This window comes from Chiloscyllium plagiosum, chromosome 2, assembly GCF_004010195.1.
Source record: "Chiloscyllium plagiosum isolate BGI_BamShark_2017 chromosome 2, ASM401019v2, whole genome shotgun sequence".
Lineage (NCBI taxonomy): Eukaryota > Metazoa > Chordata > Chondrichthyes > Orectolobiformes > Hemiscylliidae > Chiloscyllium > Chiloscyllium plagiosum.
In genome coordinates, this window is record NC_057711.1 from 87055806 (window position 1) to 87080036 (window position 24231).

General features: G+C 38.8%; 1 protein-coding gene across 2 annotated transcripts in view; it reads left to right on the forward strand.

Annotated features, from left to right (window-relative positions):
* The window catches only part of ercc6l2 (excision repair cross-complementation group 6-like 2), an 89881-nt gene that overhangs the window by 5164 nt on the left and 60486 nt on the right, over positions 1-24231 (forward strand). For both annotated transcript variants that reach the window (XM_043713493.1, XM_043713497.1), the window contains exons 2-10: positions 1262-1341; positions 1467-1894; positions 4239-4358; positions 6736-6929; positions 8164-8325; positions 9324-9531; positions 10122-10262; positions 12560-12676; positions 16981-17100. In XM_043713493.1, the coding sequence (XP_043569428.1) occupies positions 1293-1341; positions 1467-1894; positions 4239-4358; positions 6736-6929; positions 8164-8325; positions 9324-9531; positions 10122-10262; positions 12560-12676; positions 16981-17100 (1539 nt within the window). In that variant the 5' untranslated portion in view covers positions 1262-1292. The remainder of the gene's footprint in view (positions 1-1261; positions 1342-1466; positions 1895-4238; positions 4359-6735; positions 6930-8163; positions 8326-9323; positions 9532-10121; positions 10263-12559; positions 12677-16980; positions 17101-24231) is intronic.

Below are 24231 nucleotides of genomic sequence, written 5' to 3' on the forward strand. Positions count from 1 at the left end.
AAGCGCAGCAGGTCAGGCAGCATCCAGGGAACAGGAGAATCGACGTTTCGGGCATAAGCCCTTCTTCCTTACCTGTTTCATAAGGGAAGAAGGGCTTATGCCCGAAACGTCGATTCTCCTGTTCCCTGGATGCTGCCTGACCTGCTGTGCTTTTCCAGCAACACATTTTCAGCTCTGCACTTGAAATTTGCGTACAGTTCTGGTCGCCCCATTATAGGAAGGATGTGGAAGCACTGGAAAAGATGCAGAGCAGATTTACCAGGATGTTGCCTGGTCTGGAGGGAAGGTCTTATGAAGAAGGGCTAAGAGACTTGTGTCTGTTCTCATCGGAGAGAAGAAGGCGAAGAGGGGATTTGATAGAGATATACAAGATGATCAGAGGATTAGATAAGGTAGAGAGTGAAAGTCTTTTTCCTAGGAGGATGACGTCAGATTGTACGATGGGGCATAGCTACAAATTTAGGGGTGATAGATTTAAGACAGATGTCAGAGGCAGGCTCTTCACTCAGAGAGTGGTAAGGGCGTGGAATGCCCTGCCTGCCAATGTAGTTAACTCAGCCACATTAGGGAGATTTAAACAATCCTTGGATACGCACATGGATGATGATGGGATAGTTAGGGGGATGGGCTTAGACTAGTTCACAGATCAGTGCAACATCAAGAGCCGAAGGGCCAGTTCTGCGCTGTTATATTCTATGAATAAGTAGATGCTCGATGTTCAGCCTTGACGTGATTGGCTGAAAGGCCTCTTTTCATGCTGTAATAACTTTGACTCAATGTTCTGATTCAACTTTGAACAAATAAGATTTGTTTTTAGATTTCGAATGCATCAAGAGGTATTGGGAGGAAGTGGGAATATGGTATTGAGACAAAGGATTAGCCGTGACATTTTGAATGGCATAAGAAGCACACTGGCCCTTCTACTCCTAGTTTATATGCAAAGAGATCTGAGGAACCAGTGTTCTGTGTGCTGCTGTAGTAGTTTACATAAATGACCTTTCTCATTCCAAACCTCCTCATTGTGCAGATGATACCTGATAAAGAAGGGCTGCACACAAAAACAAAATGGAATTCTTAAAATTATAAACCTTCCTTACAGTGGGGAGTTGGACAGGCCAAAGATTTGAGGGAATTGGTGTCATGGGTTAGTGAGATCATTGGCAGAGTGTGTGGTAACAGCAGAGAGAAAAAAAAAGGATCTTAGTCGACATAAGTCAAATTTTATGAATTTCAAGGTTTTGGCTATTTTTATTTTTCTCAGATTTGAAACACATTGAAACATCCTTTCACAAATGGAGCTAAGTGCATCAACTTCTGAATCAAATATTGGTACAGGAGCAGGTATGCATGACAACCCTTGAATAGTTGAAAAATAATTTTGTTTGCAATTTGCTTCTGATTGCGCTGGCTACAATTTCTGACATTTTGCTCTCATTTGCTTATGTTGTGGATTACTTTGTTTTCAGAAAACTGGTTCGTTGGAGATTGGGTTTTTGCCCCTTTTTCTGGAGATGATAAGCTACATGAGGCTATGATAAAATCAATATCCACAGATGAAGATGGCAAAACTATGGCAGTTGTAAGATTTTCCAACTTTAATGAAGCTACTGATACTGTGGCACTGAACTCACTAAAAAGGAAAAGCAACCGCGAATGTTGGAAAGGTTTTATATTTGATGATGATAATCTGGAGAAGCCCTTCTTTCGTGACAAAAAGGCACCAGGCCCCAAGATCTCTTTGAAATTGTCTGAAGACAGTATATGTGTGCCATATACTATAAATAGATACTTGCGAGACTATCAAAGAGATGGAGTAAAGTTCATTTTTAGGCATTATTTATGTGGCAGAGGATGTATCCTTGGTGATGACATGGGGCTTGGAAAAACTGTTCAGGTAATCTTATGAATATCACTTGCCAGCTTCGTGCTTAGTCTTCAGCTCATCACAATATAGCTCAAAGTCATATTGTTTTATTATCTTGTTTGCATTGATAAAGCTTTTCTGGAACAAAAGCAAACTGTGACAGCATTACCTTTTCTGAGAATTTCAGTTTTGAAAACACTAGAAGATGACTCCTTGATTATTTCTGCATGAAAAATTTATTTCATGATGGGAAAAAATGGACAGAACAAGGAAAAGTGAGCAGACTCTGATAACAAAGGAGTAAAATCAGTGTTGAGACATTGTTAAATCAAAAAAAACTAATGAAATATTATGGAGTATGTAACTTTTGAAATTATGAAACAGGTAATAGGGAAGGCAAATAGAATATTGGTCGTATTTTGAAGGGAATGGAATGTAAAAATAAGGAGTCCTTGCTAAAAATATACAGGGCACTTGTATAGCTGGACTACTGTGAACAGTTTTGGTCCCCTCATCTAAACAAAGATGTCCCGGCATTGGAGGCAATCCAGGGTTTGAAGGGACTGTTTTATGTTGAAAGGTTGAGTAGGTTGGCATTTACTTACCATAGTTGAGAAGAATGAAGGTTAACCTTATCGAAACAATAATGATTCTTAGGGGTAGATGCGGAGAGGCTGTTTCCTCTTTTAGGAGTAGAAAACTAGAGGGAACATCTCAGTATAAGAAGTCACTCTCAAAGGGTGATGAATCTGTGGAATTCTTTACTGTAAAGGGCTGTCAAAGCTGTGTCATTAAGAATATTCAAAGAGAGACAGATTTTTATTCCATAAGTGAATCAATGGTTATGGTGAAAAAGCAGGAAAGTCTTAACTGAGGATTATCAGATGAGCCATGACATTATTGAATGGTGGAGCAGACACAATGGGACAAACGAATTACTTATTCTCCTATGTCTTTTGGTCTTGTGTAACATTAAATTGATTATGGATAGTTTGCCTTAGGCTAGTTACGTGGAGCATAAGGGTGCAGCACAAGTGCAGCAAAGAAAGTAAGTTCTGGGCCTCCAGGATGCATTTTACTATTTGATATTCTCAACAGCACAATTGCTTTGCTAGAGCAAACATTTGACACTTCCTTGAGGATTCTACAATTGAAATAGTTTGACTTCCCTGAAATGTTGTGCAGGATATATTTAATCAGTCATTGAGCTGTATAGCATGAAAACAGATCCTTCTGTCCAACTCGTCCATGCAGAACAGATAGCCTAAATAAATCTAGTCCCATTTGCCAGCATTTGGCTCATACCCCTTTAAACCCTTCCTATTCATATATCCATCCAGGTGCCTTTTAAATGTTATACTTGTGCCAGCCTCCTCCACTTCTAACAGCTCATTCTGTATAAGCAACTCCCCCCCCCCCCCCCCGACATGAAAAAGTGGCCCCTTTGTCTCTTTTAAACCTTTCCCCTCTCACATTAAACCGATGTCCTCTAGTTTTGGCCTTTCCCGGCCTGGGGAAAAATCCTTGTCTATTCACACTATCCATATCCCTCACCCCTCAGCCACTGATGCTCCAGAAAAAATAGCTCAGTCTATTCAGCCTCTCCATATAGCTCAACCCATCCAATCCTCATTCAGGAGGGTGAGGCAGATGAGAGCTGTTGAGTGGAAATGATGCATGCAATCATGAGAGTTCTCGTATATGAGCCTTATTGCAATGAATACCCAGGTTTGTTTGGGCTAATAATGTAGTCTCCTGTGTTAGTCAGCTGAAAAAAGGACTGGCCTTTTCACCATCTGCCTTGTCCACAATGCAGGGTGTGCGTTTTCTTTTGTTTTTGTTCTGAATCTAAGATAGACAAACAGGAGGCTGGAAGAGCGCAGCAAGCCAGGCAACATCAGGAGGTGGAGAAGTCAACATTTTGGGTGTAACCCTTCTTCAGGGCTGAATGTAGACACTTAAAACAACTGTGTGAGAGGTTGTTCCTGGCTTGCAGTATCTGAAGTGGTGTGTAGAATGGCTTTACATATGGTGTTAACGGTATGAAAGCTAAATGGTTCCAGCAACAGAAAGCACTTAGACTATAAGACCATTATACAGAGTGATGCAGAAATTATGCAGAAGCTGTCAACTTTCAAGTAAGTACAAAGTGATTTAGTGCAAAGAAAGTGAGTTCAGAGCCATAAGGTGAATTCTATGCCGATGTATGAGGTGCTCATGTGCCTTGTGTATAAAGTGTCTTGGCCATTATTTGAACTGGATTTAATTGAGAAACACACAAATGAAACTTTGCAGAGATGAGCTTAGTGAATACCGAAGAGGAAATGTGAGGAAGCTATGAAACAATATAATCTGTTAATGATGCTTTTCACAGGTTATTTCCTTTCTAGCAGCTGTACTTCATAAAACAGGAACCAGCGAGGATATTGAGAATAACATGCCTAAGTTTGTCCTGAAGACCATGAGAAAGGAATCGAAAAGACATGATGACAAAGTAATCCTTTTTGGCCTGTATCTTTTTGCAAATCTTCCTTTACCAGAAATGTGATGTTTTGTTTTAATGCTGGAAAATTGTTCATTGAACCTTAAAATAACTTACCAATAATAATATTTATTCACTATTAACATTAGCTAGCAGGTCTTGTGATGCAGTGGTGACAGCTGTATCTCGGGGCCAGAAGCTCCAGGTTCATAGCAAGATCAGTTTTTTAAAAATAATTAATGATTGGCTTTCAAATATTGTACATTCTTTTAAGGGAGAGATACCTGACAGGAAAGGTAAGGAAGCCATGGTTAATAAGAGAAAATAAAAATAGTATTAGATTAAAGAAAAAGGCTTTATAAAGTTGTCAGAAGAGTTGTAAGCCTTAGAATTCTGCAAAGGAGTACCATGGAATTGATAGAGAAATATAATTTGAATGTAAAATGGAAAGAAAAAATTGGATTGCAAAAGCTTCTTAACTTATCTTTTTAATTTTAACAAAGGTAAAGACAAATGTAGCTCCATTGTGGGCAGAGATATGAGAATTTATGATAAGAAATGGAAAAATGGCAGAGAAGCCAAATAAGAAATTTTTGTGTCATCACACTAGAAGGCACAAGATCGCCTGAGATAGAGAAGATGCAAGAGTCTCATGACAGTGTGGCATGGAAAGAAATTAGTTTAAAAAGTAGTATTCAAGAAATTAACAGGACTGAAAGTTGACAGATCCCAATGGACTCAATGATCTTCATCCTATAGAGAGGGAGCTTCAGGATGCATTAGTGATCAGCTTTCAAAATTCTGTATTAATTTTGCAGCAATGCCAGCAGTTGAAATGATGTCAATGTAACCCCACTGTTTAAGAAATAAAAAAGGGAGAAACCAGATAACGTCAAACAGGTTAGCCTGACATAATACTAGAATCTGTTATGCAGGATCTGACTACTGAATCTTTAGATAAGAATTCTCAAGAAAAAGTCAAGAGGAAGTCAAGGATTTGTCAAGGGGAAGTGTCTTTTACAAATCTGTTAAGAGTTTGAGGTTGTTACCAGTAGAGTCAGTTAAGGGGAATTGGCGCATGTGGTATATTTGGATTTTCATAAAGCTTTTGATAAAGTCCGACACAGGAGTTTAGTAAACAAAGCTAAATTATAAGAAATTAGGTGTAATATGATCATGGATTGAGAATAGGTTAACTGTCAGAAACAGCATAGGAATAATTGGCTCATTGTCGTGACTAGTAGGTTACCATAATGATCTGTGCTTGGACCCTATCTGTTCAAAGTCCATTTCCTGGGAAGTGGAAGTGTGCTTTCCTCCAGACCACCAGGTTTCTCAACATCGCTCTGTACTTGTGGGATCAGACCTACCTGACCCTACAATCTGTTCTAGTGCACTGCATTTGACTAAACCAAGCCTGTCAAGCTAACTAAGTCCAAGATTGAGAATCCATTTGTTAAGACTAAATGTTGTACAGAAAAATTCAGTCTCTAGATTTACCATCTGAAACTTCCCTGTCTCATCCTCTCAACGCCGTCTACCTAACCGTTCGCACCCCTGACAGTACAGCCAAAATTTACGTAATCTCTCAACATACCTTGTATCTTTTCTTATGCAAGTCATCTTTTCTTTGTTATCCTAGCCAGTCATCACTGGACTTTCTCCAAAACCAGTATATCCTTACAAAGATTGATTCAAAAGATGTCCTATCTGAACACTAAATTCCAAATTCCATCTAGTTAAAAATTTGATTGCTGTTCTTTTATATGGCACGATAACTGGTGGTATCAGCAATCTATTAGTTCTGATGAAGAGTCACTGAACTCAACGTTAATGCTGCTTTCTTCTCACATTTGCTGCCAGATGTGCTGAGTTTCGCCAGCATTTTCTGTTTTGCTTTCAGATCTTCGGCATCCACAATTCGTCGTCATATATCTACCTGTAATTTAATTTATCAATATTTTCTCTTCACAATTTACCAAAACTAGTAATGTAACATAATCTGAAAACCTGTGTTCCCCTCATTTTGCCAAGTCCAGCTCATTTTAATGTAGAATGAAAAGAAGAGGCTCCAGCACTGATCTCTGAAGATGTCAGTTGTCGCTGTCAAGCTACAAAGGTCACTTTTATCCAAAGTTGTTCTGTTTACTAACCAGGGTGCTACCCATGCTGTAATATTGTCTCCAAATTTGCATGCATTATCCTATACTTTGAATATCCTCTGTCCATCAAATTGGTGAGTCTGTTGAAAAAAACTCTTATCGTCCGATTAGTTAGATAAAACTTACTTTCCATGATATACGATGACTCTCCTTAATCAGCCTATTGTTTACTAAGTGTCAACTTGTCTACATTGGACCTAAAAGCAGCCTTCTTGCTTCTTTTGAAGGTTTTTCTCATCATTGCTCCTCTGTCTGTGCTGTACAACTGGAAGGATGAATTGGAAACCTGGGGTTATTTTAGAGTTTATATTTTGCATGGTAACCAAAAAGACCATACTCTCAGTTGTATTCGACGCAAGAAGTGTGAGATTGCTCTCACAACCTATGAAACAGTCCGCCTGTGTTTGGATGATATCAATTGGTAATTAGATTTTCATTATAATGTATTAAGGTCGAATTGCATTGAAAGATGTTACTTATGGCATTTAGTTGTTAGTTTTGGACATATTAAATGTAGAGTGGTTTGAAAAATCCCATCTACTTCCAGAACTTGATGCAGAGGCTGATCCACACAATGTCCAATTTATGCATGTACAGACCACCTTTTCCTTAGTAGTCCAGTGGGATTAAAACTTTAATAACTGAAAGTTATTGTTTTGTTAAGAAAATACTTTAACTCCAATGTAAAAGCAGTGTTGTAGAATGCAGTGCCATCTGAGTGATATGAGGATGCATTGTGATTCCTAGTCCCTACCTGATAATGAATACTGCAATAGGTATTGCCTGTACTTGTATTTGCCAGCTCTTTGTGATCCATTCTATTGTGAAATATTAAAATGAATTTAGATCAGCATTGTAAAATGTGAGATTAAAAATAGAAAATGCTAGAAGTATTCAGCCGGTCAGTTAACATCTGTGGAGAGGAAATTGATTAATATTCAAATCAAAGACCTTTGAGAAAAAAATAGGAATTTGATAGTTTGTAAGCAAATTAAAGAAGAGGTAGGATAATGATGAATAGCTGGTAGTCCATGTTTTAAACAATTCGCTGACAAATTTGAGTTACTGCAAGTGTCCTGGAGTATTATTACTTACTTACTAAAAGACTGAAAAATGCCTTTCCAGTTAAGGTAATCTAGCTTTAAATCTTGGTGTCATTGCACACTTTTTTGAGGAACTAATTATCCTGAGAAGATGCCATCCTCAAATTAAGATATAGCTGATGATTCATGGCAATCTATGTATAAACATTTGGTAATTTATTGAAATTGAACAATAACAGAAGAAGTGATTTTAAAATCTCTTGGCCACAGATATAGTGCGAAAAGAAGTGGAGGAAGACAGAAACTGCGTCCCACAGAGCAATTTGTTATTGTTAAGCAAACACAATGTGCATATATATGTGTTTTATTTGGGAAAAGTTGGCCCCTTAGCATGTTTTAGTGTCCTGAAAGAAAGCAAAATATTGAACATTTCATTAGATCTGACTTCAGTAGCAGAAGTATTTACTGCAGCAACAATGCACAGCTATATTGTTATTGTTCTGAAATTTCTTACTTACAGGTCAGTAGATTATCAATAGTGCTGTCAAAGAGACCAAGTAAACCTTGAGAATTACAGTATAATGTGTGCTTAATTTTTCATTTCTTAAACAGCATTGAGTGGTCTGCTGTGTTTGTGGATGAAGCTCATAAGATAAAGAATCCTAAAGCTCAGATTACACAGGCTTTAAAGGCATTGAAGTGCAAGATTAGAATTGGCCTAACTGGAACCATTTTACAGAACAACATGTATGAACTTTGGTGTGTCATGGACTGGTAAGTTGTAATTATACTTATTTTAGAAGTGGCTAATTATTTCAGATGATGAAATATCTAAGCATAAGTAGATGCAAGGAATATGTCAGTTTGTCATTAACAATGTGGTTGACTAGTCTGCTTGCATTATGTTTCATCCTAGTGTCAATAGGTCAGACCAAAAGACAACTGTTAGGAGGATAAACGACTCCAGAGTTTGACCTTGGTTGTTGCCTGGTGCAGAGAAACATGTGAGAAAGTTTGTGTTGGCATTTTCAGCGTTAAAACTGTGAGCCACCTGTTCCCATTTTGTTTGCCAGTAGTTGTAAGTAGTTTCCCATGGCCTACAGACTCCCCGAATAATCCTGAGTTAACAAGCAATAGTGGAACTTCTTACAGGAGACAGAATTCCAAGAGATTTTATCACTTGAATTTGTGCCTGCACTTTTGAACTGATGTCGAATATTATGCTGCACCTGCAGCAGCTCCAGATTAACTGGCTGCTGATCTCATTATGATGCTGGTCAGCACCTATCTCTCAGGCAAATGGTCATCCTGTTATATGCTGGTGCTCTCTTAAGTATGGTATATAGGAATAATTGAGTAGTGTAAGAAAAAGGCATGGAGGTGGATGATCAGCCATGATCAGATTGAATAACAGAGCAAGCTTGATGAGCTGATTGGCCTACTCCTACTGCTGTGTTCTATGGGTTTCTTCTTGCCCATCAAAGATAAAAACATCTGTCCTCCTCCACCAAGACTTCGGGTGCAGAGTTAGAAAATTTTGAAACATGTACACCCACAGCTTTTGCTGTTGGTTAAAATATTAGAATCTTGCTGAGGTGTACAGCACGGAAACAGACCCTTTGGTCCAACTTGTCAATGCCTATCAGATATCCTAAATTAATCAAGTCCCGTTTGCCAGCATTTGGCCCATATTCCTCTAAATCCTTCCTATTCCTGTACCCATCCAGAATGAAAGAAATGTTGAAATGATCTTCAATTCTTTGTACTTATAGGGCAATACCAGGTTGCCTTGGCAGCAGAGATCATTTTAAGGAAGAGTTCTGCAATCCAATTGAATTTGGTCAGAGACACACAGCATCCAAAAGAGAACTGGCTGTTGGGCGAAAGGCTATGAGACAATTGGCAAAACGGTTGTCATTTTGGTTTCTGAGGCGTACTAAGGCTCTCATCAGCGATCAGCTACCAAAGAAAAACGATCGGGTAATAAAATGCTGTCTGGCAGTGTTTCTGTATTCCTGACTAAAAATACAAGACCAACAAACTTTTCATTCTCAGAATTGTAGCAAATTAAGTTATCAGTTCCACAAACGTTCATTGTGAACTAGACTTGGCTCAAGATCCCAAACTCTTTGTGATGATTCCCTGCTGACCATTCATAGTGTGCTTCTGGCTCTGGTATAGAAATATTCCAACAAAATACCAGTTGTGCCATGTGAATTCAGCTGTCATATTGCGAAAAGAAACTGGACAGGCGGCTACTTTAGCCAGAGCTCTCCCTTCATTCAGTGACATATTTCAACTGTTATATGGGTTTGGTAGAAACCTAATCAAGTCCACCCCTTTCCTCATACAGTAACTTTAATTGAAATTTGCTATCACTGTAATTGATCTTGGCTATTCGTATCCCATGTTTCAGTTGATTCTGAGAGACAATAACATAGGCTGTCCTCTTATTATTTACTGACTTTATTGTTTGTTTACTAAAGCTAGCTATTGGTAGCCTGACTGGTCATCAGTAAATGGAAAGAAAGCTTTGAATTCCCTACTTTAAAATATATTGTTATTTTCAGGTGATATACTGTTCTTTGACTGAGTTTCAGAAGGCAATATATAAGGCAGTACTGGAGACGGAGGATTTAAAACTGGTACTGCGTGGCTGGGATGCTTGTGATTGCAACAGTGGCCGAAAAAGAAAAAGCTGCTGTTACAAGGTAAGTTGCATCACAGCACATGTAGAGGTTCTTCTTGGGGAAAAATTCAAAGGCTAGAACGTTGTGTTCAGTAAACATGAGTTACATCTTATTAAGATGGCAGCAGAGAAAAGTTCTCCAGCTGGATCTCCTCTGCTCGCCAGCTCCTTTTTCCTTTTATTTTCCTCTTATGGAGAACAGAGTCAGAGACCTGCCCAGCATTAGAGACGACTTGCAGCAGAGGGTGTGTGGCTTGAGTTCCAGTAGCGAGTCGCAGCTAGAGCAGAATGAACGCAGGCCAAGTCCCAGAAACACATTGTGGCTGGAGCCTGGAATGGCAGCCGAGTGAGCGCGAGATGAGTCCTGCAAGTGATTTGTGGCTGGAGCGGCAGTGGAGTGAGTGGGGGCTGAGCTGGGACACAAGTCTTGGACAGATGCCAGCGCGTGGAGGCAGCATGTCCTTGTGTTCTGAAGCTCATGGGCATGAACCTGGTGGAAAAGGGCTATAACTTGAGTACTTTAAAGGTGCTCTTTATTCTCACTCTGGACTTTTTAAACCCTATTACCTATATTTTTAAACTCTGCTAGTCTTTTTTTTAACTATTTCAATTCTGCAACAACTTAAAAGTATCTATACCTAGGTACCCTGTACCTAAGATGGCACCAAGCGGCGACATTATAAACTTTTCATTCGAGCGCATGTGACAATGAAGGCTATTCTATTCAGTAAAATGAGTAGGAAACTTTTTTAAAATTAAATTTACATTTTCCATTTTATTTCTGTGTTTGATCTGTATGTTCACATGGCATTTATTTTGAAAAGGGAAACTTATAGCTGATTTTAATCTGCTCGAAATCTAGCCACAGTGTTAAAACCAGAGCTTTTTTGTCTGAAACTAGCTTGCTCTGTAAGCACAATGTTAAGACAAGTGCTCTCACTTATTGTATACTTCACTTGAGAGGTGATGAGTGCTACAATTGTAACAATGAATAAAAGTAATCAGGAACAGTAGCACATATTCTGTTCAGAGTTCAGTGTACTGTGTTGAATTGTGAACTGTTCATTTGTTTCTTTAGGACATTAAAAGTAGTGAATGTATCAGAAGGTGACCGCTTCGTGGCAATTGCTTAAAATTCTGACCTTGCTACTTTTTGTTAAAGTAGATAAATACCGCTGGTTTTGATATGTATATTTTTGGCTGAGCTTTTCTGCTTATCAAGGCAAGGGGTGTCAATGCTACTGAATGGAACACTTTTGAACTTTTGACAGCCAGTGAGAGAATTAACTCTGGTTTGTGAATAGCACATACTTATTTCAGAGTAAAACTTCATCCTGTTAAACTCCGATGCAGTTTAACCCTACACTAGTGCCTTATGAACTTTCATTTCTTACCCATTTTGTGATCTCTGCAATTTTAGTACATAGTTGTGAGCTGTTTGGTGTTGTGACCAGGGCCTGACAGAGATATGATTGAGATTGTCCAGACCCATTTTATGTGGGAGCCTTAAAACTGACAGAGAAAATACTTCAGTCTGGCTGGATTCAGACTCCATATAGGTGAAAGGGCAGTATATTAACTCAATGAATTCTACATGAAAAATATCAGTAAAGATCAGTTTTAATCGCTGTCATTTTGAGTTTGAGGCATTTACTTCACGCCCAACCCAGGCACTGAGCATGTTGTCTAGTCAGACACTCCTATACTGATGGAATGTTCTTTGAAAGTGGCATATTTATGATGAGGTAATGAGCTGTTTGCCTGTCTTTGCAAAGGTGGACAATTAATAATCTCATGACTTTATTCAAGTTCTGGTGACCTAGCCAAAGTTCTTCCCTCAAATAATGCCATCAAAAGAGATTTGTTGACTCTTGAGTTATGGGACTGTTCACTGCCAAAATCCACTGCTCCATTATATTACATCACCACATTTCCAAGTAGTTTCCTTTCGTGCAAAATGTCCAGAAATGTGATCGACATGATTAAGTCTTTTTCTTAATTGTGGGAGCGTGTCAGTTTTGAAAGATGTTGCATTATGTTAATTGGAAGAGCAGAGATGGGCAAATGTAAAATGAAAGTGCAGAAAGGAATACAATTTTCATCTCTTTTAGAGAACAACAGCCACGTATGTGCAAAATTGTTTTTAAAAATAAATTCAAAATATGTATTTGCAAGAGTGGAAGTCTCCAAGATAAAGTTTAAGTTTGAAAATGTGATTACAATATTGAGGTCCCAAATTATGTTAAATCTAGAAATGGAATCATTCAGTCTACTTACTTCTAGATGTATTGAATTTTTAAAAATGCTTTTACTTTTCAGCAAAATCAGGACGGGACTACTGTACGGCAAATTTATTTTAGTTATTTGGCCATCCTCCGTAAAGTATCCAACCATGTTGCACTCCTGCAGCCTGATGAAAGCACAAGCAAGATGCAGGTAATTCTTTGATCTTATTGTATTGAGAAATTAATGTTATTTTAGATTCATTCACTAGCACACTTGCTTCTTCAGTCAGAACTTTGTCGGCTAAAGCCCCACATCAGAAATTTGAACACAATTGATGTTGACATTTCTGTGCAATGCCGATGGAGCTGCAGTCTTTCAATGAGGTGTTAAACCAAAGTTGCATCTGTCATCTTGAATAAATGTAAAATGTCCATAGCATAATCAAAGGAATGTTAGGGTATCTTGAACAATATTTGGTCTACAATCAAGGCTTTATTTATTATTCTTTCTTGGATTTTCCTGTGCATATATAGATTGATTTTCTTTTTTTCCTCCTACATTACAAGGGTGATTACACTTTCAATGTACTTATTTGACTGGAAACCTCCTTGGGTCATATATCATGAAAGGTGCTATGTAAATGCAAGTTCTTGTAAGGCTTCCCTGATAGCAAGCTAATAGCTCTCTCTGTTGGACCCTTATCCACAATGGCATTCATCTTTTCACATACTGTTAAAGTATTATTTGCAAGAAGGTTTGCATAACCAATGATGGTATTCTTCTGTTATAAGGGATTTCACTTAATCTCGTGTTGTCTCTCCATGAACTAAAGGCTGGTCTTATGGTTTGCTTTGAATCCAGAAAGCTAGTGATCTAAAACATCAATTCAAATATTCCCTGTCTCCTGTTTAGAAAATGTATAAATTGAATTAAAGGCAAGATGTCTGTTTACAAAGGTGTTAGCAGTCCCTTGCCATGAGGTATGGGTCTGAAAAAGATTGTTCTTAAAGCATACACAAGGGAGGACATTCAAAAGATCAGAAAGCAGCAGTTTGACTGAGAACTTTCAAATAGCAAGCCGTTGGGTACAGATCCAAATGCAAAAACGTTTCATAAAGAAAAACAAATGAACTGATTAGGAATAGTGTAAGGAGACTAGCGGTGTTTTTAACTTTGCAGAAATTTTGAATGACTGTAGTATGTCTCAAATACCCATTTAATTATTTTCATTGGTCCATGTATAAAGGTAGAATCGTGGTAGAATCGTGCTCCAGTCGGGGCTCATTTGATATCTGAATTATTCTAGCTACATCACTTTCCTTTCTCCCTCATTTTCCTCCTTTTTAAGGTCCCCTTAAAACTGGTCTCCTTGATCAGCATTTTAGACCTAATATCTCCTTATGCGCTCCTTTATCATATTCCTTTTTATAGATCTAAAACTGGTTTGGAACATCATTGAATTGTATGAGAATAAAAATAAGTACTTTTTCCATGCCGTGACAACTACTCTACTCTTGAGCTGTGTAAGCTATGTTTAAAAACTCATTATTTTGAATTGTTGTACTGCCCATAGTTAAATATGATAAAATGGCAATAAGGGGTTTTCATTTTTACCTGACACAATTGAAGGAAATTGTAGTAGATGTAGTATTTCATACAGCTCAAATCATGGCCTTCACAGACTGACAACAAAATACCTATAGTCTTAGTAAGATGGGACTAGAATGCAAACGGTAATACTCTGCTACTCTGATGAAAGTTATCTGATTTGAAATTTCCTGTTTTTATATGAAATAGTAAGGGAAAACTTGACCTACTCGAGATCAGGCTTTTTAAATAATTATAATTACATACGAGAGTAGACACGTTGTTTAAATTTATTAGATGTTAGGTAATTAAGTTTCTGAAGGCAGTTATCATGCAGAGGCACCCTGAAAGAAACTTTTTTCTCTATCAGCAAGAAGATTAGGACAACAAAAAGGTACAAATTAGATAACCTTGTATGAGTACTTAGAGACAAATATCGTAAGGGGGTCAGAAACAGTTTTGAGACATGGTCATTATGACCTTGAGAAAATAACTGCCATTTTGCAAATTTGATAAGAGGGAAACTATTCCCAAAATTGTTAGCTTTGTCACAGAATCATAGTGTTAGGTTTAACTATATATAACTTTATATTAGAGCTTCAAATATTATAACAGTAAGTAGAAATTAGCATCCTTATTAATTTTCAGTACTAAGGTCAGCAAGGGATATGTTTTGCATAGCTGAATTTGATCTATGTGGACTTCAGTAAGGCATTTGACAAGATTCGTCATGGTAGACTGGTTAGCAAGGTTAGATCACAGAATACAGGGAGAACTAGCCAGATGAATACAGAACTGGCTCAAAGGTAGAAGAAAATCACAACACCAGGTTATAGTCCAACAAGTTTATTTGGAAGTACGAGCTTTCAGAGCGATGCTCTTCATCAGTTGAGCTACCTGATGAAGGAGCAGCATTCTGAAAGCTAGTACGTCCAAATAAACTTGTTGGTCTTTAACCTTGTGCTGTGATTTTTAACTTTGTCCAGCCCAGTCCAAAACCAGCATCTCCGCATCAAAGGTAGAAGACCGATGGTGGTGGAGGGTAGCTTTTCAGGTGGGAGGCCTATGGGTGATGCTTGGTCCATTGCTTTCCATCATTTATATAAAATGATTTGGATGTGAACATGGGTATGATTGTAAGTTTGCAGATGACACCCAAAATTGATGATATAGTGGACAGCAAAGAAGGTTACCTGAGAGTACAATGGGACTTTGATCAGATAGACCAACGGGCCGAGGAGTGGTAGATGGAGTTTAATTTAAAAAGATGCGAGGTGCTGCGTTTTGGAAAGGCAAATCAGGGCAGGAGTTATATATTTAACGGTAAGGTCCTGGGGAGTGTTGCTGAACAAAGAGATCTTTGTTCCTTGAAAGTAGAGTCCCAGGTAGACAGGATAATGATGGAGGAGTTTGGTATGCTTGCCTTTATTAGTCAGTGCATTGAGTATAGAAGTTGAGAAGTCATGTTGTGGCTGTATTGGGCATTGGTTAGGCCGCCTTTGGAATACTGCATGCAGTTCTGGTCTGTCTGCTATAGGAAGGATGTTATTGTGAAGCTTAAAGGGTTCAGAAAAGATTTACAAGCATGTTGCCAGGGTCGGACGGTTTGAGCTATAGGGAGAAACTGAATAGACTGGGGCTATTTTCCATGGAGTGTCAGGGGCTGAAGGGTGACCTTTATAGAAGTTTTATAAAATTATGAGGGGCATGGATAGGGTAAATAGAAAAGGTATTTTCCCTTGGGTGGGGGAGTCCAAAATTAGAGGGCACAGGTTTAAGATGAGAGGGGCAAGATTTAAAAGGGACCTAAAGGGGCAACATTTTCATGCAGGAGACTTCAGCGCTTAGAAGACTTCAGCTCCCGGTACTATTTATTCAATTAATCAAGGATCTATATGAAGGGAACTTTACGTATATTGAAGGTTTTAATTGTAAAACCGATAATATTCCAATTTTACGTGGAGTAAAGCAGGTGTGTGTTTGGAATGAGCTGCCAGAGAAAGTGGTGGAAGCTGGTACAGTTACAAGATTTAAAAGGAATCAGGATCGTTGTATAAATAGGAAGGGTTGAGAGGGATATGGGCTGAATGCTGGCAAATGGGACTAGGTTTATTGAGGATATCTGTATGAATTGGACTGAAGGGTCTATTCCCATGCTGTACAGCTCTATGACTCTATTTGAAAAGTCATTAATAATAAGCACATACATGATGCAGCTGGAAAATATCTAGGAAGGATACAACAATCGGTGTTGAAATGTAGACGACAATCATAAGAGCCCAAGGGCAGGTGATAAGTGGTCTAGCAAATGTCATGCAATGATGAGAGGACATAAAGTGGACTATGAAGTTATCCATCATTGATGGTGCATTTACAGCATTGGGTGTATAGATTAGAGGGAATATGGCAAACACTGATGTCAATGTTGCATATAACCATTGTAATGCGGTATGTATAAATATTCTGCAATTTAAGGGGAAATGTAGAGTGTCACTGACCTCCAATCTGAACTGTAATTAAGAGGGCAACTGGGCCCCAGCTGAAAGCCAGATCCAGAGCGGTTTCTTGCCCCTTCTTACAAATGTGGTAAAGGTGTTCCAAAAAAAGAAGAATCGATTGGTGCTACTGAATGTGGCACTGAGACTCCTCTTTAAAATTCCTTTCCACCATGAATATTTTTTGTTAAAAATTTACATTCATGTCTGGGAATTTCATTTGCATGTTCTCTGAAGTCCGGAATGAGTTTACATATTCTACCTTGGGAGACTTTTCTGTGATTTATAACCATCTCCGGGAGCTTAAAATAGGAGTCAGCTTGATGGAACATGTTCCTTCTCATATTCTATACTTGAATTAATGCTGTGTGATGTTTAATAGTATTTTAATCTCAGCTTAATTAAAGTTTTTGATAATTGTCTTTGATTGAGGCATCTACTGTCAGAAGAATCTGTGAGCGTGTGTTTTGCAAGTTTCCAGAGTTTTTACAACAGAGCAAAGAGGAAGCTTTTATCACCATTTCTGATCCTAAATACAGTGGGAAAATGAAGGTAAGACTTGGGGTAAATATTCCTTGAATAGATCCAATGATGTAATATTTGTTGAGCCGAAATATAAACATTCCTAATAATCTTCAGTTGTAACACCAAATTAAACTTGTGACACCTTTTTAAATATGGAGTGCTTCATAGAGACAATACAGTCAGAAATTAGGACATTGATCGTTACTTTAAAACCCTCTTCCTCCAAAGACATAGCTCTTTAGGTGGCTTTTGAAGGATAGCGATAGCAAAGTAGAGAGTCTTAAGGCAGATATAGAATTGAAAACCTTGGAGGTTGTGGAACAAAAAGTGGATTGAGGAGAGGGGAATAGAAGTTGAAGAGAAGGCAAAGTGTAAAGAAACATTCGAGCTGAATCAGGCTACAGGAAAGTTGGACTAAGGAGTAATCAAAAATATCTTGAAACTGTGACATGAGAATAGGGAACCAGCGAAGATTGATCAAAGAGATAGTAAGAGAATGAGTGTGATTGGACATATTTCGGGTAAATTAGTCTCTCCTTTACAATGTCAATGAGACTGGCCCAAGTGCCAATGACTCCCATGACTTGGTTCTCTCCTTTACAGTGGCAATCTATTGCTACTTCTGCATCTAGTGCAAACAAATACTGTCCAACAGGTTCAATTCCCACTCCGGCAACTGACTGTGTAGAGTTTGCACATTCTCCCTGTGTCTGCATGGGTTTCCTCTGGGTGCTCTGGTTTCCTCCCACAGTTGTGTAGGTTAGGTGAATTGGCCATGCTAAATTGCCCGTAGTGGTAGAGGAATGGGTCTGGGTGGTTTGCTCTTCGGAGGGTCGGTGTGGACCTGTTGGGCCAAAGGGCCTGTTTCCACACTGTAAGAAATCTAATCTAATCTAAATTACTTTGTTATAGTCAAGCCTCTTTCCCCAATGCTCATTCTCATTTCCAATATACTCACTAATTGTATTTTGCATGATTCCTCTGTTCCCAGAAGCATGAGAGGAAATAGAGAGAGACAGTGTGCAAACTATTAGGTGAGAGGAAAGTAAATAACAGAAAAAAGATACTTCTGTTATTCAAAAACCCAGGGAGGAGCTGTTTGGAGGAACTGGAATAAAGATTCTTTCTCCGTCTTCAGTTACAGGTGCATTGTTGCTTTTCCCTGGGTCTTCCTTTATGTAGCATTCTGGCATTGCATTTTGGATAACTTGACTGCACGAATCATAGAGTTAATTCTTCCGTGCATTTCACTCTGCATGTAAGAAGTGGGGAATAACTTCTTTTGCACAAAATTGCCAATGGGCTTGAATCAGACTATTAATGGCTTATTGCCTTTTTGCAAGGCCCAAAGGCACACTCCGGTCTCTAAGTTACATGGATATTCCCAGTGGCCATAGTGCCATGCACACAAAGGTAAATAAGAGAGTGGGGTTTGTTGGGTGGGGTGCATGCAAGAGGTAACAAGGTGGGAGGGACAAATTGCAAGACTCAAATAGAGAGCTTGACTGGTTTTTCTACCCACGTCATTATTCTTTGGCAATTGCACCTGAGGCTACTGTATGTTTTAAAACAATTTAAGTAGAGAAGACTTGACCTTTGCTTTATACATTGCAATTTCCTAAACTGGTCCTAAACCCGTCCTTAAACCCCCTCATGGCCAACACACCTAACCTAAGCATCCCTGAACACAATGGATAGTTTAGCATGGCCAATCCACCTAACTTGCACATCTTTGGATTGTGGGAGGAAACCGGAGCACCCAGTAGAAGCCCACGTAGACACTGGGAGAATGTGCAAACTGCATAGTCCCCTGAGGGTGGGATTGAACCTGGGTCCCTGGCACTGTGAGGCAGCAGTGCTAACTACTGAGTCATTGTGCACACAGTCCCCATGGCAAGACCTGTAGGTTGCAAGGCCTTGCAGAATTATTTCACAATGACTGTTGACCTGCTGCTAAGCTTCCCCTTGATCTTCTATTGTAGTCCAGGCTGGACTACTTGTTCTGAGGCAGCAAACTAATACAGTTTTAGAGTTCGATTTGGATTTTGTTTGAGTTGTATCGCTCAGGATCACGTCAAATGTTGCATTTTCTAATTGAGCCACTAGTGGAGACCCTGAGTTGACTATCACTAGGCAAAATGGTTTCTGCAACCTTTTACCTGCCAGTCTCCAAATGAACACCTATGGATGACTGAAGGATGGGCAGAAGATATATCACTAAACAAATATTTTCAAGTGCTTTAAATCAAATACATAAATCTGTGTTTCTATTATAGTAGACTGTAATTTATTTGGATGTTAAGTTAGTGACTGCGTGTATTTTATTGCTTGTTCTGCTTGTTTAAATGCACACAGCTTGTCACTATATTTTAAAGCGGTAAATTTGAATGTGCGGCTAAGTTGATGTTTGTCCGTTGATTTTGAAAAACTTTCTAAGTATTGAAATGCACATCAGTAGTTGTAATATTTTATTACTGAATGAATGAAAGCAGTGGACATGGTGCAAAAAATTCCTCATTTCCCTTTGGTGCATTTCATCTTCTGTATAGTCCATTCAGTCTGTCACTGCCAGACATAGACATGCTTCCCTTGAAAATAACAGTCTGACCATTGTACACAAGGCATTAGTTATTTGCTTCCCCAAACCACGGAACATCTTGCGAATCAGATTATCAGCAGGTCCACATCTGTATACACTCTGGGTTAGGCCTGGCCTACTGTAAACAGAGCAACACAGGAGCACCCCTGGGCATCTGACTGATTATTTAGAGAAGAGAGTTCCAACAAGATATTGAGTAAAGTCTACGGTTTAGAAATATTCAGATAGACGATCTCTATGCAGACCAATTCCAACAGGCATTTATTGATTTTTTTTTATATTTCAATGAATGATTTTATTGAATTCCCTAAGTCCAGGTAGAAATATGTTGTGTGAGCTCACAGTTAAGTTTTTATTAATACATTAGGTTGTCCATCTTTCAAGAATGTGCTTCTATGCATTTGTTAAATGCATAAAGTTTGAGTAAACCAAGATGGTTGTTCCCTGCTTTTGTTTTTTTTAATGAATTCAATTTTCCGACATGGTTAAAAGGAGATAGATAAATATGTAGATTCAATCCTGAAAATGAATTGAGTGTACACAAAATGGTCAACTATTGTATAAGAATTGCAAATTTTAATCAAATATCAATGTACTGCAAGTATTTAGAGTTAAAAGACTCATTATAAAAATAGATGCACTACTGCTCTGCATAAACCTAGGTGGTAAATTGGGACAAATATATTTCAAACTACAAAATGCTGAGGGGGAGAAGTGGGCAGGATAGCTGGACTTGGCCTTTACTTCTCAAATACATTAATGTCTTGCAGATTTACTTTCAAATTTGATAAATAAATACAAACTCCAAGGTAAGCCCTACAGGTTCGTACAGCCCTGAATACCATCATTCTCTTCTCAAAAGCTGGGTTTTAAGAAAAATAACAAGGATCAGGATATCTTGTTCAGCATGGTTCTTTAATGCTATCTCCTGCTACACTAAATTTGAGGTATAAATCTGTTTTTCTATCCAAAGAGGTTTTTATAAAACAAAACTGTTGCACCACTTCACAAATCCTAAGAAGTTGCAGCAGTATGAGCCTATTCTATTGTTCAACAAGATTATGTCCATCATCTTGTGCTGTTAATTTCACTTCCCTGCCAAACCCTCCCGTCTACAACCCATAATTCCCTTCTATTTAAAAAAAATTGTTTAAATCAGTCTTGAGTACATTAGTGGCTCAGCCTTTGCTGCTCAAAGAAGAGAATTCCAAAGATTAACAAGCTTATCAGAAAGGAAATTTTACCTATGTTTCTGTTTTAAATTGGAGACCTGTTATTCTTAAACTGCACTGTCCAGATCTAAATCACCTTTTGAAGGAATGTACTCTCTCAGCATCTTCACTATCTAGCTCCTTCAGAATCTTGTACGTTTCATTAAGATCATCTGTCATTCTTCTAAATTTCAATGAGCTATGCCCAACCAACTTAGCCTTTCATATCTTTATTCAAAGAATCAGCTCCTGAGCCTTGACCCGCTTCCAATACAAATGTGTCCCTTAAATAGAACACCAAAACTCATCCCTATATATAGTGTCACCAATGTCCTGTTTAGTTGTAGCAGGACTTACTGTCCTTTACACTCGATCCTCTTCATTAAATGCCAATATTCTGTTTACCTCTCTTTACCTTGATGACTAACTTCTCGTCATTCAGGGTTGACAGATATGTAAAACATATAGCTAAGTTTGGAAGTTAGGATGTTGTATCTCAGGTGGGAATACATTGGAATAATCAAACTTAAAGATAACAAAGGCATGAACGAGAATTTCAGCAATAGTTGAGCTGAGATAGTGAGAGGTTGGGTGATATTAAAAGTGAAAATTGATGACTTTAGTGATGTGATAAATTTGAGATTGGAAGCTAATCTTGTGGTAAAATGTAACACTATGGGTTGATTTTTCCCTTTTTGTAGAGTGTGGGGCTGAATGTATATAGCTGGTAACTAATATGCCACCCCACAGGTGAGAGAACCCACCCAATCACCTACAAATCTCTGTCACTGTCACTGTCACTGGACTAGTATCTAGACTCCTAGATTAATGTCTTCATGACATGTGTTTGAATGCCATCATGACAGGCAGTGAAATTTGAATTCAGTAAAAAGTCTGGGGCAGAAAGATAGTCTAATGGAAATAATTTAACCACTGTTGATTGTTATAAAAACTCTTCTGGTTGGTTGATGTTCTTTTAGGTAAGGAAATTGGCGATCCTTACTTAGTGTGGCCTATGTGTGGTTGATTCTTAACTGTCCTCTGAGTAGTTAGGGATGATGTGGAGGTGCCAGTGTTGGACTGGGTTGCACAAAGTTAAAAATCACACAACATCAGGTAATTGTCAAACAGGTCTATTTGAAAGCACTAGCTTTCAGAGCACTGCTCCTTTATCAGGTAGCTGTGAAACAGAATCATAAAACACAGAATTTATAGTAAAAGGTTACAGTGTTATGCAACTGAAATGATATATTAAGCAAACCAAGATTACTGTTATGTCTTTAATCTTTTAGAATGGGTTGCAGGTTTCAGTTCATTAATATGTAAATCCTAGAACTACTTTTAAGTCACGTTCTTGAGATAACTTAAGGTTTTATAAAATTAAAAAGTGACATCTCTGCTCAGACAGTGCATTAAAGATGTGAGGTTAGAGTCTATCTGTATCCCAATCTTGAGTCAGACTGGTTCTATTTCCAAAGTAGGAATTTATAAAATATTACACACATTGACAGCCTGCAGGTTGTTTTTTTTTTTAGCACACCACAATGTATCTGCAAATATAATAATACAAATTCACCCCATAGACTTATGTTTGTGTGTGTGTTTGAGTGTGCACGTGCTTTGTTTGTGTGTGTAATGGAGTATAAACCTGTGTGTGTGTGTGTGTGTGTGTATGAAAGAGTGTATAGTGTGGTGGAGTCACGTGTAGTGTGACATGAACCCAGGGTCTCAGTTGAGGCCATCCTCATGGGTACCAAGTTTGACTATCAGCCTTTGTTCGGCCACACTGTGTTATTGTGTATCCCAAAGTCCATCTTGTAGGATGGTCACCCAATGTCCTGAGGCCGAATGTCCCTGACAGCTGAAGTGTTCCCTGACTGGGAGGGAACACACCCTGTCTGGTGATTGTTGTGCGGTGTCCATTCATCGTTGTCATAGTTCTTGCTTGGCTTCGCCAGTGCCTTAGGGCATCCTTGCCTGCAGCATATATGAGATAGACAATGTTGGCTGAGTTGCATGAGTACCTGCCGCGTACATGGTGGGTGGTGTCTCCACATGTAATGGTGGTATCAATGTCAACACTCTGACACGTCCTACAGTGGTTGCCATGGCAGGGTTGTGTGGTGTTGTGGTCCATATCCTGAAAGCTGGGCAGTTTTCTGCAAGCAACGGTCTGTTTAAGACTTAGTGGTTGTTTCAAGGCGAAAAGTGGAGGCATAGGGGAGGTCTTGGCGAGATGCTCATCTTCATCAGTACTGAACTTCCTACATTTCTTCCACTTGAAATCTAAAATTGATTTGAGCTAAGAGATTCCAATTTTGAATCTGCCTCAGTTTTTTTTTCCCTGTGAAGCTCCTGTTTCCCATTTTGTAGGTAATTGCAATGATTTTGCAATGCAAACCTGTCTTGGCAATCTGTCATATTAAAGTAAGCAAGGATTAACTTGTCAAAAGGAAAGTAAACACTGAAGAACTATCTGCTTAATTTCCTAGGACGTTTGGACAAAAAACATTCTAATCTCATGTATCAGTAGAACCATTTTGTAAAAGCAACAATATATTCTAAATCAGAACTAAAAGCTATAGCGCCTTAAGCCAAGGACTGACCAGGGACAGGTTGTGGAGCTGGAATTCATAGACACAGATACACACATACAGACATACACATTCCGTTTAAAAAGCTTTTGGAAATGCCTTACTGGGGCTGGTCTCACAGGGTTCGGGGGAGGCCAGGGTGCATAGAACAGTGGGTGTGGCAAAAGGAGAAATGTGAAGGGCCAAAGGCCTTGCAAAAGTGGGGGGGAATGCAGTATATGCTCGGGGAGCCTGTTAAAAGGCCAGTACCCTTGCCTGCCACCATCCCATGTAGTGAAAGCTGTTGAGTTAAATACTTTGTTAAATCCCAGCATAAATTAGATGAAGTCCTCAGATGGCCATTAGTTGTCACACAAAATCCTCACTTTGAGGGACAGCCCACCACCTCCATCATTGCTGGTAAAATTGTGGCAAGGACAGTAGTGGGAGACTGTATTTTGAGTCGGAAGAGATAAGAGAGGTCTTGAATGAGTACTTCAGTATTTACAAATGAGAGGGACCGTATTGTTGGAGAGGAGAGTGTGAAACGGACTGGTAAACTAGAAGAGATACTTGTTAGGAAGGAAGATGTGTTGGACATTTTGAACAACTTGAGGACAGACAAGTCCCCCGGGCCTGACGGGATATATCCTAGGATTATGTGGGAAGCAAGAGAGGAAATTGCAGAACCGTTGGCAATGATCTTTTCGTCTTCACTGTCAACGGAGGTGGTACCAGAGGACTGGAGAGTGGCAAATGTTGTGCCCCTGTTCAA